Here is a 24,573-nt window from a genome sequence, read left to right on the forward strand (position 1 = left end):
TGGAGGATCTCTCAGGCAACAACACTTCAGCGTACTAGAGATCAGGTTGATGAGAGGGCATTCTCAGCGTTTCAGGAGAGAACATCTGAGGCATGGAGCCATTAATCCCCACTGTGCCTGATCACTTCTGCCACCAAGTTTTCTGGGGATTTCTCATCTGACTGGGTCTGTCCTTTAGAGACTGAGGGATGTCCAAATAGAATACGGTCACACATGGCAAGAATTTTTATTTATGATGAGTTCTCTTTTATTTACATTTGTTTTGTACTGTTTTTGGTATTGAGTTTGAACACTCTGTCTACCCTGGTTGCACACCTGTTCTAGAAAAGCTGTAAACAACATTGTACTTTCCTGTACAAACCGCCTGTCAAAGTCAGAGCTTGCTGTTTCCATCCCAGTAATTACCTTCTCAGTTTACTTAATGCAAGTGAAAATTCTACTTGATCATAATATAATAAATAAAAGACATTAGGTAATTAGTAGTGCTGGTATATTTCTGAAATACTAAACAGACAAACAATAAACTGTGAACTTAATCACATGAGTTCTTACACAGTTTCAAGACAGGAAAATTAGAGCTCTCAGCTACAGTCATTTTAATAATCACATTGGATCTGCATTATTTATTAGTTATTACATGCTCAAGTGATTCAAGGTTGTACAATGCCTAAAATCATTCCAAAGCAAGCATACCTTTTGTCTTTTTAATCTGACTGGATTACACAATGAATATATTTGTATTTAGTTAAATTGCTAAGTTTATTTCACACATTTCATGAAAGAGACATCAACCATTCTCTTGATTTCCAACCAGACTAACTTTTAAAAATACAATCCTCTGTAAGGGAGTAATTCACTAGCTCTTTTTGATATAAATGCTATGCAAACCTTCAGCCAAATTCTCAATGCTTTTGGTTCCCTAGCAAATCTTTAGTACCCTCAGAATTCCCTTGGAAGACCCAGGAACTCTGGAAAGAGAAGTAGCTTGTAGAGGCACAAAAGACAGCAAAAATTTCAATTTCTATTAACAGCTTTCAAATTTGGATGCTTTCCCTTTCTTTGCTGTCTGGTTACTCACCTTTTATCTTTAGATATACCCTTGGCAGTATGCTTCCCCTTCCCTTCCTCCAACCTTGATTCAATTCCTAAAGGTTTTCTGCGTTATGTGAAAAGCCTGCAGCTTGAGGAACTTTGGTTGATTCAACTTTAATTATTGTGTTTTTGGAGGAGGGGAGTTTACAGAATTGACTAACACCAGCTGAGAACCAAGAAGCCACCCTTTTAGCTCAAGAACCTGTCTGTTTAGTCTTGGAGTTTGTGTGACTTTTAGGGCAATTTCTCTGTTATACTGTATGAAGAAAGTTCTTAAATATCATAGTTTTTCATTTGCATCAACCAACAAAATGTAAAAATAAGGATTAGTTACTTTAATTTGCTGCTAAATGAAAAGTAGGTTTGGCTTTATTCATGTCACTGTAAAAACTAAATAATAAAGTATTCACACCAAGCGTGAATTTTTTTTGCCAGCAAAAGTTAAAACATCAAAGAAACCTCTTTCAAATACTAACAAATTTACTTACAAACACCTATATTTATTATTTCATAAATAGGCGCAACAGTTTCCATAAAAAAGATTAAATACAGACACAGTATGAAGAAACAATAATACAGAGCCATATGTAAAGGTTATAATTTAGCTTTTTCCAATCTGTTCCTGCATCTAATAAAATACCAGGTAAGCATTTGGCAGTTTTATACATAAAAGGACTTAAATGACATTACTAACCATTACACAAAAAGTGATACAAAAAAGCAATTTTTCTGCAGTACAAAATAAATGTGTTTGCGCTTCCCTCAACACTAGTTTCTTTTTTTGTCTGATCAATGAGACAAAGCCAATTTGTTTTTAAATTAAAATCATTTGGGAATACTTTTTTTTCAAACATTTTGAAAATATAGAACTATTAGTTGTTTTAAAAATGAAGTAAAAATATGAATGTTTGCCAATTTAACCCCTATTGTGAAATCAATAAACTGGAATGAGCCAGTTTCAAATTACAATTTAGCTACAAAAACATTCACATTTTATACTCTAGGAGAGTGTGACATAGATGCTATTTACAAACTTGCTATGACTGCTACATCAAGCCATTTAAAAAGTCTTTAGTAGTTTCATATAAACACCCATTATGAAAACCAATGGAAAATCCAGGACTTTTATCCGAGACATCTACAGTTGCTAAGGCAGTTACTATAGCGCAGCACTTCACAGCAAAAAACCAACATAAAATCTGAATGGTCCAAATTTCCTTCAGGAAAGAAGAAAAACAATGTCCATAAAGGATTAAAAATAATAAAGAAGCATGACTATTTCCTCCAGAGTGGGTGACCCACAAGCTCAAATGGTCCTAAGTGCTTAGCAACTCGTATTTTCTAATAAAATGGAGAACTGCCTTGACTGTACAAAGCAATCCATAGTGAAAAGACTTCCCTGAATTCCTCAGTGGAAAGGAGAGGTGTTCAGATTTCAGGTAAGGTAGAGTGCTTTGTCCCTCTGCATGCCCCTGTATGAAGAGAAAAGAAAGGATGTCTTGTTAAACACAAGACGTGCGCCACAGGTGACCGCAGGGGGATGTAAGTCTATTTGTTACAGCTTGAAGGATGATGAAGTTGTGCCCTGGGCAAATGCACTGTTAGTTAACCTACATCTAAAGCAAACCGGGATCTAAAGGCGTTTATTCTTGGAATGGCTAGAAGGCCGCTTAAAAATTTCTGAAGCAGTGTCTTCTGCTTTCACACACGTGGAACCATTCCACATCATCTTTTTAGAAAGCGGAAGAAAAGATCCACATTTCCAGGGACTTAGGGAGCAGGGCACGATAGGCATGCTTTGAGTACTGTGCACCACCAGGTGGCGATGACCGGCCGCTTACCCACTACTGCAGTAGTCGTTATTCCAGTCCACGGGCTGGGCGGGAGGATTTCTGCACCCAGAACGCACATACTCCATTGCCTGGGTGACCACTTGTGCAGCTGTAGATGTAGGATTGATTATAGTCTGATAGTCGGGTGGGAGAGTAAATCCCTGAAAGGGAAAGCAGTCCACAAATAAGGATCAAAGTGGCTCTTAAAGAAGAAATGCACCTAAATATTTAACTCTTGTTTGCAAACACATTACTCCCTTCTTGCTTGTGGTTCTTCAGGGGCAAGCTTATGGAAAGGGCAGAAAACTTAAAACAAAGGTAGAAAAGAAAACTTAAAACAAAAGTAGAAAAGAAGTGCTTATAACCCCATTCTCCTTACCTTTCCTTCATTTAACCATTTGTTAGAAAACCTTTAATTATACTCTTGAGCAGATAAATTCAATAAAAAAAACAGTTTAAAGTATAGAAAAGCTGATTCATTCCAAACAAAGGGAAAGGATCTAAACTCTTCAAGTTTATGTTTTCTATCAAACATAAGGATAGATTAATAGTTAATTCCCTGGAATATGCAACAGAATCTTTTTTTGAAGGATTCGGGCAGCAGGTGGCTGAGTGTTTTATTAGACTACACCTATTCACATATTGTTCTCAAAACCCTTTTTCTTCATTCAGTCACAAAGGGACCATCTGCTTCTTCTTTTATTTGTACTTTTTTTCTCAGCTAAAAAATTTCAACCAAAGCTTTCTCACAGTTGTTGGACCAATATAGGGGAAAGATTCAGAACAACCTGCCACTGGAAAACACTGAGAAGGAAAAGTGTAAGATAGAACAAATAATTTTTAATTGAAAAATCTATTAAGTGGCAAATAATAATCAGACTTCAGGAAGATTCTTTTAATGCATTGATATGGTGAAATGTTGACTTTTAATCTTTGCAAAGCCATTACAAATTCAAGGACAGAATATCTGAAGTACATATTTATATCTGGTAAACAAAAAAGCTTTATACACAATGATTTATTTTTAGCTTATCTGGTGAATTCAAAAGCAGCATAAGCAAGCTTTGCTGGAAATGACCAAAAAAGCAACTTAATTAATCTTGTGGTTGTCTCTTTCTACAGCCAATTTCATACATGGTTTTTAACCACTGAAAAAATCAACTTATTTAAAAATGAACCATTCTCCATTTACTTGCAGGGAGCTTTTAAAAGCATAGTATTATGGAGTTTTTACCTTTCTTTCTTATTTTAAAACAGCAGAATGATCAGAGGATTAATTTTTAACTAAGGATATTTCCTTAGACTTTCAGTCATGTATGAATGTTCCTCTTGGGACATTCAACATCCCCTTTTACTCAAAGACACCTATTATCAAATTTCCTCATTCTCAGTATTGGCTTTAAGATACTAATTTATTTTTCATTCAAATGATAAAGACTTCAAGCCAATGTCCACACTAACTCCCATCAAAGCTGTGGATGAATGACAAAACTTTGAATAACTGGAAACAGATCATGGAAAAGCAGAGAACTCAGCCAGCCTGGTTATTTGACCTCACACAGACTAAAAGGAATAGAATGTTTCCTAAATTAACAATTGGTTTATGGGAAATAAGCTTGTTTATGTAGACACCACTTGCAGCTCAAGCTATAAATGTTTTCCAAAATAGCAAGGTGAACAGTAAGAGGTTGAACTGGGTGTTTGGTTCTCTAGTCCTTTCCAGGCTGATTTCATCTAGTTCTCCAAACCGTCCTCTGCCTGTTACGCAAAGTCCCACTGGCTTCTACGAAGTGTATTCCTTTCATTATGGTCCTATAGTATTGACTTCATGGAGCTTATTGTCCAGCTTTCTTAACTTTTCCCCCTAGCATCTAGTGTGATGGTGGGCATGCATCAGGAAAAAACAACTACTGTGAGGTGCTTCCTGTTGACTTCCATTTCGGCCCCTGTCACAAGGGCTGGCCACAGGGCTTGCCTACTGGATAGTCTCAGGGACTAGTCCATATTTGTGGCTCACTAAATCACGTTTTCTGATAAATACAGTTTAACACAGGCTACTTATAGTTACTGTTGTAAAGGCACAGGGAGTATAAATATGTGAATCTCAGGGCTTTCCTATCTTTTTAATGTAAAATTCTCCGTACTGGATTTTTGCACAGTTGACAAAATGTAACCTAAAAGTAAACAAGTCTCAAAAACAGAGGAGTCGAAAATATCTCGAGGTAGTTAAAAGTATGGAAACATATATAAAAGCAAAAAATAAATAAAAACAAACTAAACCACTTCCACCCCGCCCTACACAATCAACGACAGGAACCACCATTGCCTTCCCCCCCTGACCCCCACCTGCATCCAGTGAAAATAGTTTCTCAGGGTTGGGCAGAAAACATCAGGAGAACATTAATTTTTAAGTTATTCATCTAAGATTAAATGGGTAACTTCAGTTTCTAAAACCAAAATTATGTGCTATATACAAAGGTCAAAGATTTAAAATTCGTCTAACTTGAATGAAATTTAAGATCACAAAAATTAAAACAACAAAGGACTAAGAAGAACACAAGCAAAACCTGAAGTAACATCATTTTACTTGCTTTCAATTTAGAAAATGAAACATTCTCCTGAACGTTATATACAGAGATGCTGAGGTCAATCCTAGAGCTAAGTACATTTTTATTATTGATGTAAATATGAAACGATGATATAAATTTTTGAAAAATGTTGGCTTAGCAGTCTAATTAAACAAGACTGAATATTTTGCATTTTAATGCTCAGGAGAAAAATCACCAACTGTTTTGTAGCATGCCTGGAATTTTAAATTTCATTTTCTGGTGCCAGATTGAAATAAAAATAGGAAACATGATAAAGATTAATTTGATGTCAGAAGGGACATTTGCTCTTTAATTAGATTTCTGTAGCCCTAGCAGTTTTGTTGCACCACCATAGCAAGTCCTATAAAGCCTGCAGCACAACCAAACAGTGATCCTCATATCCACACTTTGCTGGGAACTAATTTCATTTCCTGCCTGTCTGGAGAGGTATTTTCAACAGGCATCAATGTTTTTGTCTTCACAACTGATTTATTCATCAATCTCAATGTGATTTTTTTAAACCTTTAAATTACACCCAAATCCTAAAGAAGCTGTTTATTACACAAGGAAATTGAAAATCTGTCTGTGTGATATCTTACAAAGATTATTTTCTTAAGGTTATAAAGGAAGTTGACAGATATTAATGATTTTTTTTCTTGACCTCATTCGACAATATAGTGAACAGAAAAAAAGGAAGAAACTGGACCGAAAAAGCTGGTCTATGGTTTAGCGTATAAAATATTATTCTAGAAAAAAAATGAAGCTATTATTCCTGGTGGACCATATAATCATTTTTGTAGGATACATTCATTTTCAAAAGAATAATAAAATAGCTAAAGTAATACTGAAATATGAGACAGTATTTTAAAAATACAGTAGCCATTAATTTTCCCTTTCTTTTTTTTCCCCCTTGCTGTTTGAATATGTAAACATGGTCCTCATACCCAGGAAGCAAAAGTCTTCAGGATAAAGGAGGTTGGGATGATGCATCAGACAGGTGTAATTTCATCCACAACCTGGTTCTGCCACCACAGGCTGAGGACCGACTTTGATGACTTGGACACTGGCCCCCTACACACTGCTGTGGTTGTAATAAGTTGAGTGATATGAAGGGGTGATGGACACTTGGATCCTCATTTTAGGATTAACAGCTTGGTTATCCTAAAGGGCTGCCAGTCCTTTAACCTGGGGGATCATATTCCAATTACCAGCCTATGATCATTGCCCATCACTCTCGCTTCACCAGGCTCCCCGCTGGCTGCCTTTCCATGTCCTGGACCAGCCCTGCTCCTCCCAGCATGGTCCTTCCAGATTGGAGCCTCTTTTCTTTGCTGCTGTGCTCCTGGCATTCCCTCCACACTCTTCTAACTTCCCAATATCAAAGGCTGCCTCCTCTTCTCCTTCTTCAGGTGGTTGTGACAGCCTTTGATAGGACCTTACTGATTTACTCCAGCTAAAGGCCACTGCAGGCGCCCTGCAGTTTGTCCTCCTGTTTTAGTTTTTCCCAGGGGGACTTAACAATTTATCTGTTTATCTTATTCCCATTTGCTACTGACCCAACTCTGATGTGACCTCCGTGCGGCAGAGGCCTCATTACTTGTTTTCATTTACCATTCAGTTCCCAGAGCCGAGACCCTGTCTAGCACGTGTTAGAGGTTCTAGCAATCTTTTTGGAATAAATAAAAAAGTTTTAAAAACTTTCAAGGAAAAATAATAAAATAAAATAAAAACTTTCAGGGAATTGAAATTCTATAAACTACCCTATAATTTCTTCTAATATTTAAACACTTTTATTACTCTTTAAAAAAATTCTTGTATTTGTCCACTCAGCATTATTTTATTGACCACCTACCACAATCAAGGCATTATTGGAAGTGACTGTAGTCACTGTAGTCTTTCTGCCTCCACTTTGGGTCCATGCCCTTTGTCTTCTATTATTAATGTGAATTGAAATCAGGTCCTACCATCTTGGCAAGAACATTTTTTGAGGTATGCTAATAGAACTGTCTTAGAGATTGATGAATAACGTATCCAGTGTAGTCTGTTCTATCTTTTTCCTATTCCATCCAGATTCTATATGGAAAGACAGATCACTTGAGTTTTCACATTATGTAATTCTGAAATGTTGGAAACTATTCAGGGTCATGACCACCTCATCTAAGGTGTCTGTATAAATAAAAAAGGAACCATCTCTGACTGGATAAATAAGGAAGAAGTTGTCCTTTCTGGCAGAGCTCTAGTCCTCAATGTGTTGAGTGGACTGTGACTTCCATGTTCTTTCCTCCAAGAAGAGACAGCACTGTATTACAGCACTGTGAGCAATGCATGGGCCCCAAGCCAGCAGCAGGCCCGGTTAGACAGGAATGACCAGACATATTCCTCGAACTATTAATTCTTCATGCAAACATTATTGGTTTGTTAAAATGCAGGGACACCCAAAAGGGTCCCTTTTATTGTGAATGATGTTTGATGGAAAGAGTGGAAATTTGACCCTGTGAGTATCACTTGCTGCTCACAAACACCACTGTGGGCAAGGCAAGACGGCGGAAGTCAGCTTTCACCACGTCTCCCTCTCTAGGGAGCCAACAACTAGTCTGCTGAACACAGCTAAGTACGTTACCAGAGCTTCATCAATATCCTTGTGTTAGGGACCAAGGAAGACTTCAGCTAGGCTCTCTACAACCATGTTAATCTTAAAATTAACTAGACTTTAAAGGCCCTCCAAATCCTTATGAGACACAGATTTTCTAATATAAAATTGGTAATAGTCTACAAGGATGATTAAGAGTGAGAGGCAGTAGGTCTAGCATTTAAGAATCTAGGCTCTGATACCTGAGTAGTCTGGGGTGTGAATTCCAGCTCTGACCTCATGGGCATGTTACTCAACTCTGCCAAGCCTGAGTTTCCTTGTCTGCATAAGGAAGATAATGCTAGTAGTATCTACATTATACATTTTCTGAAAGTAAGGATAAAGTAAGGTAACATATTAACATTCATTATTGTCGGCTCTCAGAAATCCTGTTGACAACTATAATAATAAAAATGAATTTGAGACTATGTATATTTAATTCCTCTTTCTGGTTCTTCTGTACCCTACCCTAGTCTAACTATAGACTCAAATTCCACAGAGGCCTAGGCGTCAATTCTATATGAAGGCTATGTTTGCATATTTAATTATACATCTGGAAAAAATGGAGTAATTAGATTATAAAAGTGAGATAAATTTGATATTATTTGTAGGTTTTACCTGGTCTATTTTTTTCGAACAAGTTTTTAGGATTTTTAAAAGTTTTATGCTCAGTTTCATGTACACCTTTTGCTCCTCATTTTCAAATTTTAAAATAAAACCAGAATCCAAAAGGAAAACTTAATTTCAAAGAAAAGTTAAGCCAAGATTGCACACAAACGTTTTCTGCATTGGGGAGTGGGCAGGGAGGTTTCCAAACCTCTTATGTTTTCTAATGCATGTAGAAGCCAGGTACCCATTCTAAAATAAAACTCTGGTTAAAATTTTCATTTCTTAGGACTTTTAAAGTTGTACCCATTGATACTTCTGACCAGAAAGAGTGGGTCTGATTACATGTTGCAGCTTTGATTGGACTCAGCAGTCATACCAGTCAGGGCTTCCTTATATTTGAACAATATTTAAAAAAAAATATAGAGAGTTCTAAATCCTAAGGAGATCTTTACAGCAGTTGGCATCTCAAAATAACAAATGCACTTTACTCAAGCAGAAAATTAGGGTGATTATAAAGGTGAAGCAAAATGGATACCATGAGAAGGAAACCAGTGATTATGCAAAGAAGTGGCTATCAACTCTTGTGATTGTATAATGCTGCCCAAACTCTCCACCTGTAAATTGTGTTTTTCAGAAGGCAGATATTTATCGAATATCTTCGGTTCTCTCTCCATTTAAATAGGAGAACAGAAAATACCTATCCCCCTTTTTACTGAATGAACAGACCCCCCAGCACATGAGCACATACCTGCTGCATGGTGGGTGAATGTAAGGCAGACTGGACCTGCATGGGGAGCTGGTTCCCAAGGGGCTGCTGCATGGCGAGTGGCTGGTGCTGCTGCATGTTGAGATGCTGGTGGAGAGGTGGACTGATCTGGAGGGGAGGAGGGGGGGACACGGCCATGTTTGCTATAGAGACAGTCACTGGCATTTGGTTATTCGGCTTGGGGGCTATGCTCCTGGGGAGACTTGGGTGCATGGCAGTTAGGTGGGGATTCATTCCTGGTTGTTGGTGATAGTGGGAACTTAGGTACAGAGCTGAGTGGGCCTGGCTGGGCCCATGGAACACTGACGGCTTTGAATTGATCAGCTGAGGAGGTTGAGATGTCTTAACATCAACAGGTTCACTGTAGCTCTGTGGAGGAAACAAACAAGAGCAAAGTTAAGACAGATACACATGGTGTTGACTTCTGTTAACAAGATGCTCTGTGAGTTTTCACATGAACTTCCATGGGAATCAACACTCATGACTATTCTTGACTCTACTATTGAAGGACTCTACCACCATTATTTGTAAGGTGACTTATGCAAGACTTCTTCTATCCTGTTAAAAAATCTAAAAAAACCTATGATGGCATTTTTTTGCTTTTCCTAAATGCTAAGCCCTAACTTCATGGCTTTTCTCATCATCCAAATAAAGAGAAGACAATCAGGGTGGGATGGATACCATCATTGTCCTTACAGGAAATATACGTGTAGCTCACTTGGAAAGCATTTCAGTGTTGGAGTTCTTCTATTGATTATATGTTTAGTTTTTTTCTTTTTTCTTTTTGTATTCTCCAAGAGCCTTGGCCTAGATATTTGTACAAAGAAATCAAAGCTAGTTGGTAGAAATGGATATGGAATCTAAGAGTTCTAAAGTACCTTTCTGAAGTCACATAAAACCACATTAATATATCTTCAAAGTAACCATGGAACTCATCTTGATTTTTAAAGAAGCTGGTGATGAATTGTCCCCTTTAATGAACTAGATAAAAATAATCTCCCTTAGAAATTTTAGACTCCATCATAAATGAGTATAATTTTGCCCTCATGTTTTTTATACCTTCACATGGCCGTTTCCTAATACTCTTTTAATTGGCTTAACAACCAGGCATTTCGGTGGAATCCAAAAAGAATAGAGAATGAACTCTGAAGCATTTCTTTCTGGGCATGAACTGACCTCCTGCTTTTCTGAGAGGAAGAGGCTGACAGAACGAATGGTGAAAGGTGAAACCAGCTGGAGAAAGAAAATGCTGAAATGTCCTTTGGGAGAAAAAAGTCACTTTGTCAAAACAAGGTCTTAAGGATGTATATATGTCCTTATTCTATGACCCCGGTGTCATGCCTGCTCAGTTTATAAGACAGAATGAGTTTCTCGTTCCTCCCAGCAATGCAGGGTCTTTCTGAGTTCCTCTTGCTCCGTGCAGCTCTATCCACTGACAGGCATGTTAGGCTGGCTGGCACACATGAAGACAAGAAACTCAACATGGGAGCATCATGTCTGCCTACGACCTTGCTAGCAGCACAACTCCTTTTTTCCCCAATAACGTAGGAAAATTAAATGAAAACCACAGTAAGGATGATGCTCCATGTGTGCTGACTCGAGGAGGGGAGGCTGGTTATATGGACTAGTACCCCACATGCTGTCTCTATGGGAAGGACACAACCGACATCTGTGAAAATATGCCAAACGGTGGGAATCTCAGGTACCATGAGACTGAATACTCCATGCAGAATATATAGTAAGTGTGCCCAAAGAGTTCAAGTCCCCTCAAAGAATACTCTCATTATTTTTCTCTGTGTCAGTGTTAGTGCAGTCTTCCAAAATAGGAATGCACATTCAGACTCCTGTCTTCTGTAGTAATAAAAATTGTTCATAGAAATTTTCAAGGGAGGCTTTAGACCAAAGAAAGAAGCTTTATTAAACATAGTGCCTAGAAGGGAAAGGGTCATCAAAGAACATGTATGAAGGACCCATGGGCAAAGCCAAAAAGGTAGGACTGAGGGTGGGAGGTGGTGGTGTGAGGGGTGGGAAAATGGAGACAACTGTATTCAAACATTAATTTAAAAATGATTTAAAAAATGAAAAATAAAAAAGAAGTACAGATAGGTAGTCATAGAATAGCCATGGGGATGTAAAGTACTGTGTAGGAAATGGAGTAGCCAAAGAACTTATATGCATGAGCCATGGACATGAATAATGGTGTGGGGATCACCTGACCGAGTGTGGGGTGCTGGGTGGAAGGGGGAAAAAGGGGAAAATTGAGACAACTGTAATAGCATTATCAATAAAATATAATTAAAAATAAATATAGTACCTAAAAAGTGCTTTCAATTAAAAAATTAAATCAATTTTCTTCCTTCCACTTAAAAGTTCATATTGTTGATGTGCAGAGTAGTGAGCAATTTAAGCAAAAGGCCAATCAGGCTAATTCAGGCCATGTAAATGGTGACTAGTTCTACATCATCACAACACATACTGCAGTGACATGCCTCAAAAATCATTCCATACATGCCAAGATGGTTATGTGTTTATCGTGTGTGTGTTGAAATCATCAGGGAAAGTGCTTTCATTGTGTTTGCAGCCCCTCTTCCCAACCTATAGCACAAGGGCTAATTTCATATTTAGTCATATACTGTGGCACTGTCGTTCAGGGAAGAAAGGATTACATGATGAGTGAGAGCTATAACACATAATACTTGTTAGTGCATCTTTAGTTGTTGCATTTTAGATGTTTTTAATTCAAACAGAAGGGAAATCACTCACATTTGCCATGCTCTCAAAACTATGAGATATAGGTAATTGTAAAATTTTTTAAAATGTCTGTAGCCAATAATTGCCTCATTAGCTACTGATACTACATATATGAGGTATATACAGAGTCTGGCACAAATAACACCCCTTTTTATTACAAAATCATAAGCATGAAATTCTGTAACATATCAATATCACACTCAAGCACACTATATGACATTTTAGGTGAAATGTTCAAATTAAAACTATAAATTATTACACCCATATTATGACACTACTGACCACGTTCAAGCAGGCCTTCCTTCTGGTGGACCCTGTATGTATATTACATAGGTAGCCTGAACTTGCATATGCACCTGTGTATACGTAAACCAAATGTACAGAAGTACATATGACATGTTGTTCAGATGTAGTCATATAATCATCCCAAGAATTACAACGGTGTAATAAATACATTTGTGTAAATTAAACAGACGTAAGGAAACACACTACACTTACACTAAAAATGACTAATCCTAATGCACACAGACACTCAGCAAGCAGCAGGTCTGGCCTCATGGGTGGATAGCCAGTCTTGGAAAGCAGTTCTAGGTGCAACGACCACTTGCCTCCCAACACACACAGTTTGCACACTGTGTTGAAGGGGTTCATAGAAAAATAAATAGCTTTAAAAAACATAATAAAATATGTGTGGCGACAGCACTGGGTTATGTAAGACTGATTGGGTGCCTTGAGATCAGGGCTTCTTGGAACCCAGTATGTGAACGCATGCTATAACTGTACGGGTGAGAACCACAAAAATCTCTTCTCAGTGGGCCATTTCACAGCAATAGTTTTCAATGAACAATACCAGTGCAGAAGAATTAATAAATTACACACATATTTAAAGTGGCAAATAGAACATACATTTCAGTTTAAATAGTCCGATGTGTTGCCTCAAATAAATTGATTTTTATCATCTCAAAATGCATAGTTAAATTATATACAGTCCAATATTAAAATATTCATTGTTTCATGTTTCCTGGAATTCTACCTGCACAGTAAATTTTGTATTCTAGGCTAAGGATGATGACAGTTTCTTGAAGGATTTAGGAAGTTAGTAGCTTCCCATTTACAGCCTAGAAAAGCTAAGGTGTGGACATGTTAATGGTTTTCCTCAACGTTGAATTAAAAATAAACAATGAACCAAATTCTCCCAAATTTTACTTTTTAATTAGTAGCATGTGGTCTACCATATAGATAGATAATAGATAGACATAGAGACAGGAATACAGACTTATAGGTACATAGAAGTAAGTTGCAACCTCATTTGAAATACTTTATTGCCAACCTTGTAAGGACTCTCATTTTTCATGGTAAACACAAAACATTTTGTCTATTCAGCTGTTTCTTTGTTATTTATCTTCTCTAGACTGTAAATTGTGTAAAGATCAGTAAAACTAAAACATTTTGGGGATGGATTGTGGAGCTTGGATGGGCTGGGTGGAGGAGGGCAAAGGGGAAAAAATTGGGACAACTGTAATAGAGTAACAATAATTACTAGAGAGCATTATAATAAGTGAAATAAGCCAGGTGGTGAGGGATAAATACCATATAATCTAACTTTTAACTGGAACCTAATCAACAAAAGAAAAAAGCAAGCAAAATACAACCAGAGACATTGAAATTAAGAACAATCTGACAGTAACAGAGGTGAGGTGGGAGGGGATAAGGGGGGGAAGGGTTTTCAAGAACAACTATAAAGGACACATGGACAAAGACAAGGGGGGTGGAAGCAAGGGAGGGAGGTGGGGATGGCTGGGGTGGGGGAGAGTGGTGGGAGGTGAATGCGGACAACTGTAATTGAACAATAAAATAATTAAAAAAGGAAAAAATAGATAAAGGAAATTCACATAAAAAGGGAGAGGAGATATTCCAGGCTAGGGGGGAAAAAAAGAAACAGCAGTAACTTTTAATCACAAGAAGGAATATGGGCAAATGAAATAGATTTCTCAAAGTAATGATTTAGACAACATTTGAAACAAAATTTATGACACAGAGGGGAAAAGAATTTTGGGAAGTTGCATGATTTCTCTTTACTTTCCAAATATTTAATCCGACAAGGTAAATAATGTGTCTAGCTATGTGACTGTTCATGGCAGGCACCTCAAAAGGCATTCTCTCCCTGTATGCTCTCTATAAAATGAAGCCCTCCCTCACCAGGAAAAGGATCTTTTTTATGAGAGCAACTTGAATCTCTGTTGCCCACGCATCGGGCACAATGCCAAGTACACAGAGACAGCAAACGTGTTTCCTGAACGACTGAACAACTCTCCTTGAGCAACACACAACCACTGCTGCCCTTGCTGAGGCTCTGGCAAAACATGCCCTTCCTCCTCCCAAGGAGTGAGGAAAGATCAGAAATCTTTGAAAACCTACAGAATATCGGACCGATATTCCACTTTCTTCTTTGCTCTCAGCATAAGCCATGCCCTCCCAGGAGTGATGAGAAATTATGACCCTTAGTTTAGTTCTTTGGTTAACGGGCCCTTTATTCCCTACTGGATCTTGGGTGGATGCAGACAACAGAGAAGCTGACCGTGCTCCACTCCTAGTTTGAGAATCAGCATCTTTATGTGAAGGTCTACCCATTTAGACAGGAAAAAACCTACCTCTAGCTTCATTTCTGATTAATTCTTCATCAGACTAATGTAACAGGCCACCTATTAATTATCCAGTTATTTTATTATTTTGGGGGATAGGAAGAGTATGTTCATTTTCCATAGCAAAGTGCTATGAATTTATAATCTGATTAGATGTGAATATTAAAAGACCATAAATTTAATATACTATCATTTTTCCAATTAAACTAGGAAAGCAAGGCTACAATTTTGCAAATTAATTATATTGTGTATGAAGATCTCTATACCTACCTTTCATGAGGTACAACTATTTTCTCATACAGACTTAATGATTTGTATTGGTTTCTATTTTTGAACACATTAACCAGTTTTATTTTAGTGGTGTGTGCTTTATATAGGTAACCTGATAAATGTGATTTTACTACTGTATGTATAACTCAAAGTCAACCCTCAAATCAGATATTTTTAGGCAAAAACTGTGTTCTAGCTATTGGTTCCTGAATAAGTTCTATTTCCTGTTTGCTTCTGGATCCCTGATTCTGAAAGATGTTCTCTACAAGCAAAAGGAGTGTGCATTTGTAACAAGGGGGACTTTTGGGTCTTCTCAGTAGAACCTTTCATGAGAGAGAGATACAACTCTATAAACCTTAAGACACTTCTTAATAACCAAATTGTTGATTACCCAAGATAGTTTTGATCCCATTTACATTGTATAATGAAGATAATACTGCAGAATGTATAAATGCCCCCATCCTGTGATAAGTGTTACAAAAAAAGAAAAATTGACAAAGCAATTATTATTAAATAAAGTATAAACACAAGACATAAAATTCAGTGGAAGCAACAATATAGGAGTTGCCAAAGCAAATAAGAGTAATCGCCCATCTAATTTGATTCTTACTTTCAGCACTGACCAATACTTGATGCACTGGAAATTAAACATCATTTATGAACTGACTCAATTGTGCATTGTTACTTCTGGATGAAAAGTTCTTCCTGGTCCTTGCAGGTGATTAACTTACACCCTGAAGCATGAGATTTTATTATCTTTAAATCACAATCTGGGCTAACAAAGCTGCAAATTTTATGTTAACAGTCATAAAATGGTCGATCCCATTTCCAAATGTAGACTCAGTGTTTGTCTCCATGGTATGAATTCTACAAGTTACTTCATCTTGTAAACAGAAATCACTGCTTTTGTTTTGCATTCACTACCTCTCAACTGAATTGAGCACTGGGATTCTTTACCACTGGTTGTGGCAACATAGAACTTTTGTAACTTAATTCAATGCTGTTCTACACTGTACATTAAAAAAATCGCTTCCATTGTCCCTATAAATTTTAGCACAAGGTAGAAGCAAAATCTCCTATCTGGTGTGTGACCTTAAAGTCATGAATCTGATGACCCTTGTTTAACAAACCAGAATGTGTTCATGAAAATGCTGTCCCCTCCAGGTCAGCACTTCTAAGACGGTGGAAGTTTCTTTCAGTAACACTGTGTTTACTTGGAATATCTGAGAACTTCTGAACTGGGTTTCTCTTCAGAGCCTGCGGAACACTGTTTCACATATCCTCAGACAATGCTTCGTCTTTTGATGGTGAATTTGATTTTTGGAAGCAGTGAATAGTCACTAGAAGCCAAGTCTGTGGATTATATCTGAGTGATGTTTGGGGAAAAGAATGAGGTGTGAAAACAAGGTAACAAGATTGACTTTCTAAAGTGACTCATAAACTTTTCTGACTGCAGTTCTAAAGAGGAGTTTCAAGAATTTTTGAACTTGGGGAGCAATAAAGAAATAAGTTTGCAGCCTCCCCAGGCGACCACTTTGAAGGCAACACTCATTTTGGGAATATAAATTCTGGTATATGTGGTAAAATGAAACTAGTTCCAATTGCTTTAAAGTTATACATTGTTTTCAACATAATAATTTAGACCCACGTCTATGGAAAAACTATATATCCTTAAGCTTTACTTCATAGCCCAACCCAAAATGACATTAAGTAGCATGTAAAACTGCTCCAGCCAGGAAGCCTGAACCTTCGTAAGTGGCAGTCGGGGGTGAAAGTGGGCAACTTTCTATCCCTACCATCATTTAAGCCAGGGAAGCTTTACTCTTAGCTATCTAATATGTAAGAGTTGGCACAGAATTTTACTGGAGCTAACAAAAAGTCATAGGTCTACAGATATAAATATTTGACAACTACTCTGGGTAGAGAAAACCTATAAGCTTTGGAACAAGACAGTGAGGAGGCTGGGTCCTCAGTCAGCCACTATCAACCTTTCCTTACTGTGGGCAAGTCATTTAATCTCCCTGCCTAGGGACTATCTTGAAAATGGGTCTAAATCTTACTTTGTAGAGTTACTATGATGATAAGTAGAAATATACACATTTCTAGCACCATGTGTGACTCATAGAAGCTACTTGATAACAAGACATTATTTGTATTTGTGTTATTATTGGAAAAAGTTCAGTGTCCTTCTGAGAATATGTCAATGTTGTCATTTTAAAGTATGACGGAATATTCAATTACTGTGACAGAGCTTTTCTTAGTTTTGGTTGATTTCTATTTTATTCAGGCCAGGAGTTGTGTTAATTAATTTGTTGGATTAGTGGTATATAGCAGATTTAAACTAAAACATAATGTGAGCACAGGCAGAAAGGAGACAGGCATTGTTAATCTTGTGACTCAGTTTCATGGGTGGAGCCAGCATTCACTGGCTGTTTCTATTTTTGATTATGTTCCGTAAGAAGCAGCTAATTTTAGACTGCAGTTTCAAACCTTTCAAGTATCATGAAGCATTTTCCTTTGATGTGCTGTATTCCTCTTTGTGCTCTCAGCACCTAGCCCTGCGCCTGACATGAAGCAGGTGTCATGCAGCCTTGGGCGGATGCAGAGTGTGGCCTGGACTGGAAGCTGCAAGAAGTAGCAGCCTTGACATGGCTGCAGATTAGTGAGGGTAAGAGCTATTGGCCTAAGAAAGTGAAGGCTTGTTTGGTGAGATGAATACATTACATGGAAAGTAGGTACCAAAATATTGTAGCTCTGGAGGAGTAAAGCAAGAACTTAGGAAAATGAACATGATGCTCTCTGGCTAAAAGAGTATTTCACCAATGAGAGAGAGTCTATGCTCTGCTGTGACTTGTAGGACAGAGGGTGTTCAAGAAGCAGGTCAAGCACACTGTCCAGATGCATGAGCAGCAAGGCCCAGCATGAGGACTGAGAGTGGGCTAGCTCAACACTGGCCTTGGGCACTGGTACCCTATGTGCTGATTTCCCTCTTTAGTGAAATGTGGCCAATCAAGCCAACTTAGAGGGATAAGGTGTGGGGACTGAGGAAGCTTATTCACGTAAAGTGATCTTTTAAAAATATAAATCAGATCATGCCATTCCCTACTGGCACCAGGTCAATGACTTCCCCATGTACTGAATAAACCCAGTTCCTTTCAGTGTCCTGCAAGGCCTTCCCAATCTGGCCCCTGCCCACCTTCCCAGCTTCACTTCAAACCACACGTCCTCTGTCACTAAGCTCCAGGTACACGACCTCTCAAGTCCAGGAGACACTTTTGTCCCCCAGGTCTTTGCTCCTGCTGCAGGGCTGTCCCACAGCAACCTCTGGGTCTGTAGCACCCAGGCTTTCTTGGACTCTGAACTACAATGTCACCTCTTCAAAGAGGACTTTGCAGCCCACCTTATTAGATCACTTGCTTTATTTCCTTCAGAATGTTTAGATTCTCTGAGATCCTGGTCATTTACTAGTTTACATTTCCACTATTGCTCTCCCAAACAAAAGAGAAAACTCCTTAGTACAGGGGATGCATCTGCCTGTTTTCCGCTGTATCCTAAGCCTGGTACAGTGCTTGGCACAGACCACGTGCCCAGGAGCACCTGCCAAACAGATGCATGATTGAATGACTGGGAAAAACTGGAGCTTGGCTGGAGCACTGTGCTTACCTGAAATCGTAGTGATCAGTACCATGGGGTGTTTTACGATTGCCCCTTTAGCTCTTTCAGAATAGGGGAATAATTTCTAACATACTTAAAAAATTACAGCATAGAAAAATATATGCATAAATGTAAATGACTGTTATTTGTTATGATTTGAAATAAAAATGGTTTCTTTTGATTTTATTTATATGTGGAATCTAAAAAAACCCCAAGTGAATAAATAAAACAGAAACAGAGCCATACAGAGATACAGAGAACAAGCTGATGACTGCCAGAGGGGAGGGGTGTGGGGCCTGGGTTAACATACATACATACACAAATAAATAAACAAATAAACTAACTAACTACTGTACTGGTCAGAACAGTCCCACAAGAGGAAAACATAAAATGGAAAAGAAATGGGTTTTTACATGTTTCCATCTGCAATGGGAGGGTAGGCTGGAAATTTTTCTGGATGTGCCTGCAGGGTTACACTGAAAATTATCTATTCACATAGAACATCAGAGGGTCCTTTTTTTCTAATCTGGACAGAGGGGTTTGTAACTTTCCTTCAATATGGATACACACAATACATAGTTGTACATAAATAGACATTCAACAGTTCCAGCAAAATTCCTACTGCCAAAGAGAAGAAAAACGTCAGAGTAAGCTGTAAAAAAAAAGTGCTTGGTTTTTAAAATATAGAAATGGCAATTCGCAGCATTTATACAAATTGCCGTATACTGAGGGTTGCAACTCTGAGAGTGAATTGTAAGAAAAGTTGCAGCTAAGAGCATATCTGAGGACACTTGTTTTGAAAGTAAAGGCTTAGTCAGTATTATAGCATTCCAGCAATCTGCATATCATTAACCAGTGTGCTTTGTATTGGAACTGAAACTTTTTGTATTGATTTTCTTGGATAAAATGCTTTGGGTAACACTATTTAAAATGCTCAAAAACAAATTTATCTTGGTTGAAATCTTACTTAACTTTTAAAAAATCCCCCTTACATTTTGAGCATATCAGTCTGAATGATATCAGTATCAGTATTTAACCCAGTGGCTGGATGAATCTAATATATTTTTGCTATAATTTTACACACATTCTGTGAATTCTATAAATACATAGAAATGTAAGATTGTATCAGCAGAATATATATATATAGCTTCACAAAAGTTAGAAATTAGAAAGTGTGAGATCCATAATGAGAGAGTATGGGGGACTAGAAATTTTAAGGTTAAGTAATAAATATTAAGTTTTTCTACAATGTCATGCCTTCAAAGTGGAGTATAAGTTGAGTTAGGCTACTGGCACACTGAAATTTCTTACGTATGTATATTTGTGCTCTTTCCTGTTCTGCATTAGTATAACCAGCATATATTTTCCCCTTCAAAAACCTACATTATAGAATTACTTTGGAGTTGTTAGAAGGGGCATGGGTATTTGTGGATCACAGAGAAAGTATTTTTCGTGGGTGAATGGAATGAGGTCCAGAGCCTCAGGACACACTGAGCCAAGTAACAGCCCAATTTGGACTTGAGATGACATAGTATCAAGCATCTATCAATACAGCCCTGTCTCCCTGAGGTTACCTCCCTGAGAAATCTAAAAAGGGAAATATATCTTTAATAACTTGAGACCAAACAGTCAACTCTTGAGTATTTTTAACAGAAAGAACTAGTGTTTAAGATATTTTATATTTTACTTTAGTTTTAAAAAATATATTGATTTTTAGAGAGAGAGAAAGGGAGACAGAGAAACAGAGAAACATTAATGTGGGAAAGAAACATCGATTGGTTGCTTCCCATACGTGTCCCAAATGGGATCAAACCCACAACACAGGTATGTGCCCTGACTGGAATCAAACACGCAAGAATTTGGTGCATGGAATGACACTCCTAACTGATCTGTACCATATTTTAATGCATAAAATATTTTTAAGTGACATTTTCACCTTCAAATGAAATAATGCAATTTTTTTAGGGTGTGGGGAGCAGGCTTACATCCTAATGGTGTTGTAATGAGGCTAGGATTTTTTTTTTTTTAAGTGAGGCCTGGACTGAATGACCCTTGGGACCCCAGCACTGAGATTCCAAGGCTCTGTACTCAGGGCATCCAGCGAGGTCCCTCTTTATTTATTTATTTTTTATTTTTTTAAGGTTTTACTTATTTATTTTCAGAGAGGGAAGGGACGGAGGTAGAGATAGAGAGAGAAACATCTATGTGCGGTTGCTGGGGGTCATGGCCTGCAACCCAGGCATGTGCCCTGACTGGGAATCGAACCTGTGACACTTTGGTTCGCAGCCCACGCTCAATCCACTGAGCTATGCCAGCCAGGGTGAGGCTAGGATTTGACAGTTGGCATCTCTACAGCAAAGGTCAATTGCAAGGGCAATGAAGGAGCAGGAAGTTTAAGATTGGGATACAGAGAAATTGAAAGTTTGCTGAGGATTAAGAATGTGTTGTGACTAATCCACAGGTGGAAAATATTTCACAGAAGGCCCAGAGGATGCTGCTCTTGTCTTTTAAGTATGAACAAATATTTCCATAATATATAGCTATATAGCTTTGTTTAGGATTTACTTGTTTTTTAACAAAGAAGATTGTGCAGAAATGCTAAAGTGATCTTTCATGCTTTCAAATGACCACCACCATCTGCAAGAAGATGCCCACAATCTGACAATACTATACGATTGAATGTTACCTTGGATACAAGGCTGGCTCTGTATGCTGCTAGTTGCTTCAGGTACTCTTTCTTTGCAGCCTCGGTTTTCTTTTTATAGACCTGTAACAACGACAAAAAGACTTAAATTAGAAAGTGCATCTGCTTTTGTTTCCAGCTCAGCACAGTGCAGAATGACAATTGCACACACAGAAACACACAATTACATTATGTAATCATATATACCTGCCCAAAGATTGCATTCTCTTACTGATACAGATTTTTAAGAAGTATGGCAATAGGCTAGATAAGAAGATTAACAATAATAAAATTTTCTATTTTATGTAAAGCATATGAAAAGATTCATCTGGTTTACTCTGAGAGTAGAAGTAGTTAGCTTAGAAAGACACTATTGACAAAGGCTCCCAGGAAAACACATGTGAGCAAAGAAGCCATTCACATTCATACAGTGAGCAGATAATTCTACAGTGCATCCAAATCCTGATATACGTGTTCCATGTAAATGTAAAAACAAGGACAGGGTTCAAAGATAGCCAACGATGTTCAATAAGTAAATCAAGGGAACGGTATTGGAGTTGGTAGGTTCATCACTATTTTAAGATTTTGAGCCTTGACATTCGATTGCAAAGACTCAGGACTTGGCTATGGCAGTCGGCCCCAGCAGCTGAGGGCTGCATGCACGCGGTGCCGCACAGCTTGCCCTGGTCAGGTCCTGTCCCGCAGAAACGGCGGACGACCCAGGTCTGTGGGCTCCTCCGCCTTGTGAAACGGTAAAAATGTTCAGAAATGAATTTCAGTAGCCAGAAGTTTTCATTTTTCAGTGGGAATTATCCTGAAAATGTAAGTAAAATCATCCTAAATTGAGCAAAAGTACTGAAAAAATGACTTGCTGCTATGTTAAGGGTCTCATCACCAAGTTAAACAGAAAGGAGTCATCGGAGCCGAAAATGAAGGATTAGCAGAGTGAACACACGTGGGTGTCTGCTGCCATTACACTGACTCTTTCAAGCCTTCAGTCTCTCTTTTTTACAATCTCTTGAAATCAGCCTTAAACAACAAAATATTTTTCATCATTTACTGTGTAAATAGAAGTGTATTTTTATCAACAGCTATTTCAAATTTCCCACATCTTGAATTTTACAGCAGGAATGAGGCTTGGCTAGTATTTTGTAATGCTGAGCTAAAACACACACAGATTAAGTACCGAAAAGTGGTTTTGGAATCAGAGTAGTTAAACATAAATTATGTCTAAAGCCCTGCCAAAGTCGGCCACGGGGGTCAATTTATGGCTTTTAATGCTGAAGGGGTTCTGCTGAGCCCAGTCCCCAACTGTGAAATGCAAGATGAGAGAAATATTATTTACTCATGAATATTTTAATTAAAGCAGAACACTTTACTTAAGGTAAACAAATGACTGACCTTGTCAACAGAATGACAAAGGACCCTATAAAATACACCTGTGAGTCATTCAGTTCTTTTAGGGAGGTCTTTAGCCTAGACTTTTATACTTGGCATTTTGATATAAGGAAAGGTGATTATAATAAGGCAATTAAGAATTCATACAATATTATCATATAATCATTGTTCTATCTTTACTAAATAGCAAACTCAAGAGACTTAAAACTTTTATTTTTTAAATAAAGACCAATAAATCCTTTGGTTTAAATACAAGAGTATTTGAAATTTACTGAGCTAATTGCTGGAAGTCAAATGCAGATACTTTTTTGGAAATTTTGATGTAAAAACAAATAGTGGTAGGGTACAGCAAATGCCTTTGTGTGCCATGCCCCATGTACATTACATGCCTTGGTTCAGCCACAATCAGAAAAGCAAAGCTCTCCTGCTTTTTATTGATTTTTTTAACCTTGAGAGACAGACTGCTGCTTCTAGTTTTTTCCTCAAGTATCTCCTCCAAGACATAACTTATGATTAATGAGTTTAAACTGACATTATTTACATTTACTTTTAATACCTTAAAATATTTCTAGAGGATTTTTCCCTCACACAGATAGAAATCCCATTCAGGTCCTTAAAACAAATACTTAGTAAATACTGCATATTTTTGATGGCAATACACATTTATATGCTGAAAGCACTTATATCATGTTTTTATCAATATGCCATTCCAACCAACCCCCGGGCAGCTAACTGAGGTTCGCTGAACTTCCAAAGGCAAATCTAATGTGCTTTGGTCCATGGCATTGCCCAGTCATCATTTTCTTAGTAGCAGCGTATGCGACCGTATTTCCAGATGGCTGGATTGTGGCATCTATCACCTTTCTTGCAGCTGGTATCTACTGAAACAGCAACGGTGTGACTGGAGCTACCCCTTTGTTGGGCTCCCAGTAGCCAACATCACACAAAGTGTTAACTCTCCTAAAACTTGTTGATTAACCACCACAGGAGAAAGGTGGCTAACAATGAATTTCAGGCTGAATGTGCCCCCTGGCTTCTGTTGGGGATCAATGTCATGATGGGATGCCTGACTAGCATTCAGAGTACCCTGTTTTCTACAAATGGCTCCCTATTGGCTATTGACAATTAGCTATGTGGGATCATCGCACAAGTGCCTAAATACCACGTTAGAAAAGAGTAAACTCATCATGTCACATTATATGGATTGATGGATTCTCTCTTTCCTAAATAGCTGCAGATGTTCACAGGGAGGATTCAAAGGGCGGTGATTTCAGGAGGTATATTTCAGCCATTGTGTTTAAAGGGGAGTGGCCCAGATCAGGATTAAATGCAGAGTCAACTTTCTTCAACAGTGGTGCGGACCCTCCGCCTTTGAGGACTACCTAATGGTTCCAATGTTAGACGCTGCTATGTCTTTCTGATGAGCCCTTCTAAAATTTTACGAAGATGCTTTTTCAATTCTTTCTTTGCTGGAAATGTTTGAAGAAAGACCTCAAATGTATGAGAGAATGATAAAAATATGTACATATGCAAGATATAGGTGAGGTGGGGGAAATTCTTACTTTAGAACAGGTATGTAAAAGTCATCAGTAAAATGTTTCTCGAAACTGTTTCAAGGCCTCTGTTCATGGGCGGGGAAAGTCTACTCACAGAACCCAA

At 37.9% G+C, this 24,573-nt stretch overlaps 1 protein-coding gene across 1 annotated transcript in view; it reads right to left on the reverse strand.

The window, feature by feature from the left end:
• Positions 1 to 473: 473 nt before the first annotated feature.
• TOX (thymocyte selection associated high mobility group box) overlaps positions 474 to 24,573 on the reverse strand; it is a 304,377-nt gene continuing 280,277 nt past the window's right edge. The window contains exons 6-9 of the mRNA XM_028533665.2: positions 21,520 to 21,600; positions 9,499 to 9,885; positions 2,934 to 3,085; positions 474 to 2,564 (exon numbers count right to left, since the gene is read on the reverse strand). Of these exons, the coding sequence (XP_028389466.1) occupies positions 2,528 to 2,564; positions 2,934 to 3,085; positions 9,499 to 9,885; positions 21,520 to 21,600 (657 nt within the window). The 3' untranslated portion in view covers positions 474 to 2,527. The remainder of the gene's footprint in view (positions 2,565 to 2,933; positions 3,086 to 9,498; positions 9,886 to 21,519; positions 21,601 to 24,573) is intronic.

This window comes from Phyllostomus discolor, chromosome 7, assembly GCF_004126475.2.
Source record: "Phyllostomus discolor isolate MPI-MPIP mPhyDis1 chromosome 7, mPhyDis1.pri.v3, whole genome shotgun sequence".
NCBI lineage: Eukaryota > Metazoa > Chordata > Mammalia > Chiroptera > Phyllostomidae > Phyllostomus > Phyllostomus discolor.